The 3,094-nt window shown below is 40.0% G+C and overlaps 1 protein-coding gene across 1 annotated transcript; it reads right to left on the reverse strand.

Moving 5' to 3' along the window:
- Positions 1-1,246: 1,246 nt before the first annotated feature.
- Positions 1,247-2,666, reverse strand: LOC130979364 (protein FAR-RED ELONGATED HYPOCOTYL 3-like). Its single transcript, XM_057902791.1, has 3 exons — positions 2,473-2,666; positions 1,575-2,383; positions 1,247-1,363 (listed from the first exon to the last, which is right to left on the reverse strand). Exons 1-3 carry the CDS (start codon positions 2,633-2,635, stop codon positions 1,247-1,249), a joined length of 1,089 nt encoding a protein of 362 aa, XP_057758774.1. The 5' UTR covers positions 2,636-2,666.
- Positions 2,667-3,094: the final 428 nt, after the last annotated feature.

A 3,094-nucleotide genomic window follows, 5' to 3' on the forward strand; every position in this document is an offset into this window, starting at 1 on the left:
TATGGCTGATAAATACAAGAACGCAGAAATGTCAAATACTTGACCCGCTGCACAAAAAAGCTCCAAGCCATGAGAGAAAGGACATTAATAAATTCACTGTAAGTTCCCTCTGTCTTCTTTACTTTAATAGATACGTCTGTTTTGAAAGTTGAGTTGGGTGTATATTCTATATTCAATTGGGTGTATATTCCATATTCAATTGGGTGTATATTCCATATTAAGTTGGGTGTGTCTTGTCAATTGACTCGGGTGTATTACTGACTTGTTTTGGTATTTAAGGGATATGTATTTTCGAGATTGATAGCATATGCCGGCGGGAAACCTCTCGAGAAAGGCGAAAAGGAGAAGGAAATTAAAGCCCCATATGTTAAAATTTCAGGCCAAAAAACAAGATATAGATTTGTGACTCTGAACCTTAAACTTTCCTAAATGAGATTTGTAATTTATTTTCTTCGTTTTCAGCTATGACTGCGCTATTTACGTAATGAAGTGGCTTGAGTTAATAGAGCCGGAAAACATTAAAAAGGGGAAGTATGAATGAGATAACTGGACACAGGTAACTGTCTTTAGAAGTATATAACTCTGTATTACTTTACTGAATTAATATTTCTGTTTAAACATAACATACTTTTTAATTGTAGGAGGAGGTGGACCACTACAGAGTGGAATATGCTTCCCGGATACTATTTAGTGAGTTGAATAGACAGAGAGATCAGGCAATTAGAGAGAGTAGTGCTATAAGGCTGTCGAAGCCATCCTCTGTATTATTGAGTCCGTTCTGTCAGATTAATTCTGAGGATATAGAAACTGGGTAGTTTGTAAATTGAACAAATGATGTAAATATTTGCCATTCAATTTATTCAATGTATATTTTTTCCCATAGTTAAACTATCTGTGCTAATAAACTGTCTGTGATGTATTTAAAAACTGTATTACAGGTGGTAAAACATAAAGCAAAAAATCAAGGCATACGCATATTATAAATTGTTACACCCAACGCTAGTCTAATAATACACCCGAGGTTGAGTAATAATATACACCCAATTGTCTGTGCAGTATTCAAAATGAATGAATTACAACTACTAAAATATGAAAAAAAAAACATCAACTGAAAAATACGCCCATAACCTGTGAATTTTTACAGCTTTTGTTCTATATGTATCTATATATGTGTCTATATGTAAATTGTCTATTAACAAAAATACATCCAAAGGTAACAGGGATTTTACACCCATACTCCCTATAACTATACACCCAAAGAGTTATCCCCTGCTGCTGGTACCCTGAACTGATAATTTATAACTTGTCCCTGGTATTGGCTGCTACTTGAATGCGCCGCTGATGCAGCATCAAACAGGTTTATCTGAATATAACACTCACGCATTAGCTAAACAATTAACTAGAAAAATAAACTCAATCGCCACAGATTTAAAGAACATCACATTTACCTCGCTTAAAACTTTTGTCTTCTTCTTCTTTGTGGCATTTGCAATCTGTTTCTCCAGCTTTGAACCTAGCCTGTTTTTTGGACGTCCTCTTGTTCGAATCCTTGGCGGGCTTTGAAGCTCGTTAACGGATTCCAAGTTGGCGTCTTCGTGGGATAAAGAAGATGTCCCCTTCCTTTTGGCTTTTACTGCTTCCATCTCGGCCATGACGTTGTCGTACGCACGGTGCAGAATTGCAGTCAGCTCCTCTGATTCGGAGGCAAATTCGCAAATATTTTGCGAACGGAAAACAAGTTGGTCGAACCTCTTGCTTCTTGGCTCAATTAGTGGCTCGTCGTGGCTGCTCTTGATGTGTGTGTGTCGCCTCTTTACCTTCTTGCTCCATCGTTCCAGTATGTACCTAGGGGACACTTGGCTTACTTGTTCGAAGCTTAACACGCTTAGTGCGTGACGGCACAGTATCCCTCTCGACTCGAATAATAAACATTGGCATTTTACCTCGGCTGCAACTGAGTCGTAGGTAACCGCGAACTTGTCCAATATTGAGCTGGAAACTTGTTCTCCGACTTCGTATACTGAATAGCCTAGAGCAGAATTCTTTAATCTGGTGATGCAATTCGCCTTTCCTCTGAATTGGGCTTGGACTTCCCTAAACTTTGCTTGGGTGTACGCATCTTGAAACTGAGTTTCGATGGGGGATTTGGTTGCACATGGTATGACCGTATGAAAATCTGCAGCATCTGATTCTCTCTCTGCTTGCTCCCTGCTTCCGAGGCAATTATCGTACTGTTTGACGAACTGAATGAGCGAGCTGTTACGGGTGATGTACTTGTTAAAAAATGAATGCATGCTCTCGCTCCTTTGTGTGCTTCTCATCCCTGCCCAGAAGTGGTGGTCCAGATAGATAGGAACCCATATGTGACGGTCTTCGTACAGATCTGCATAATACACCCAAACACACACTGTAAAATACACCCGAGAGACAGTACAATTTACACCTCTGCTGCAGAATTTAAAAACACATTACCTGAGAGCCACTTGTTGTCCGCAAGACCAAAATTCACCAGAAAATCGTTCCAATTCCTATCGAATGAGTCTTTGCTGTGAGAGTTCCAAACAACATGGCTCATTTGTTGTTCGACATCGGCGTGTGCCTTGTACCCGTTTAATTTGCTTGGAATCTTCTTCATGATGTGCCAAATACACCAGCGGTGAACTGTTGTTGGCATACAGGCCTCTAAAGCCCTTTTCATTGAGGCGCACTGATCGGTGAGAAACCCTTTCGGAGCGTTTCCTCCCATGCAACGAAGCCAGCATTGAAATAACCATTTGAATGATTCAATTTCTTCGTTCTTCATCAAAGAGCATCCGAGAAGTGTTGACTGGCCGTGGTGATTCACCCCGACAAAAGAACCACAGACCAAATTATACCTGAAACGAAGTGCCATGGTCCAGAATGCAAAATCATTAGGTACACCCCAACAAATGCTTATAATACACCCAATGACACGGCCAATATACACCTCTGCTGCGGATTAGTAAAAATAAATTAATTTAGCATCATAAAAAGGGACAGTTTGTTACCTGTTTGTATTGTAGGTGGTGTCGAATGAAATGACGTCTCCGAAATACTCACAGGCCGCTCTGCT

Source organism: Arachis stenosperma, chromosome 5, assembly GCF_014773155.1.
Source record: "Arachis stenosperma cultivar V10309 chromosome 5, arast.V10309.gnm1.PFL2, whole genome shotgun sequence".
NCBI classification, from domain to species: Eukaryota; Viridiplantae; Streptophyta; class Magnoliopsida; order Fabales; family Fabaceae; genus Arachis; species Arachis stenosperma.

Excerpts from the sequence above, each read along its gene's own strand:
- LOC130979364 (XM_057902791.1), bottom strand. The coding sequence starts at position 2,635 with ATGAAGAAGATTCCAAGCAAATTAAACGGGTACAAGGCACACGCCGAT. Across the intron at positions 2,384-2,472 it reads GGACAACAAGTGGCTCTCAG|ATCTGTACGAAGACCGTCAC; the intron begins GTAATGTGTTTT and ends TGTATTATGCAG. Across the intron at positions 1,364-1,574 it reads AAGACGCCAACTTGGAATCC|ATAAACCTGTTTGATGCTGC; the intron begins GTTAACGAGCTT and ends TGTTATATTCAG.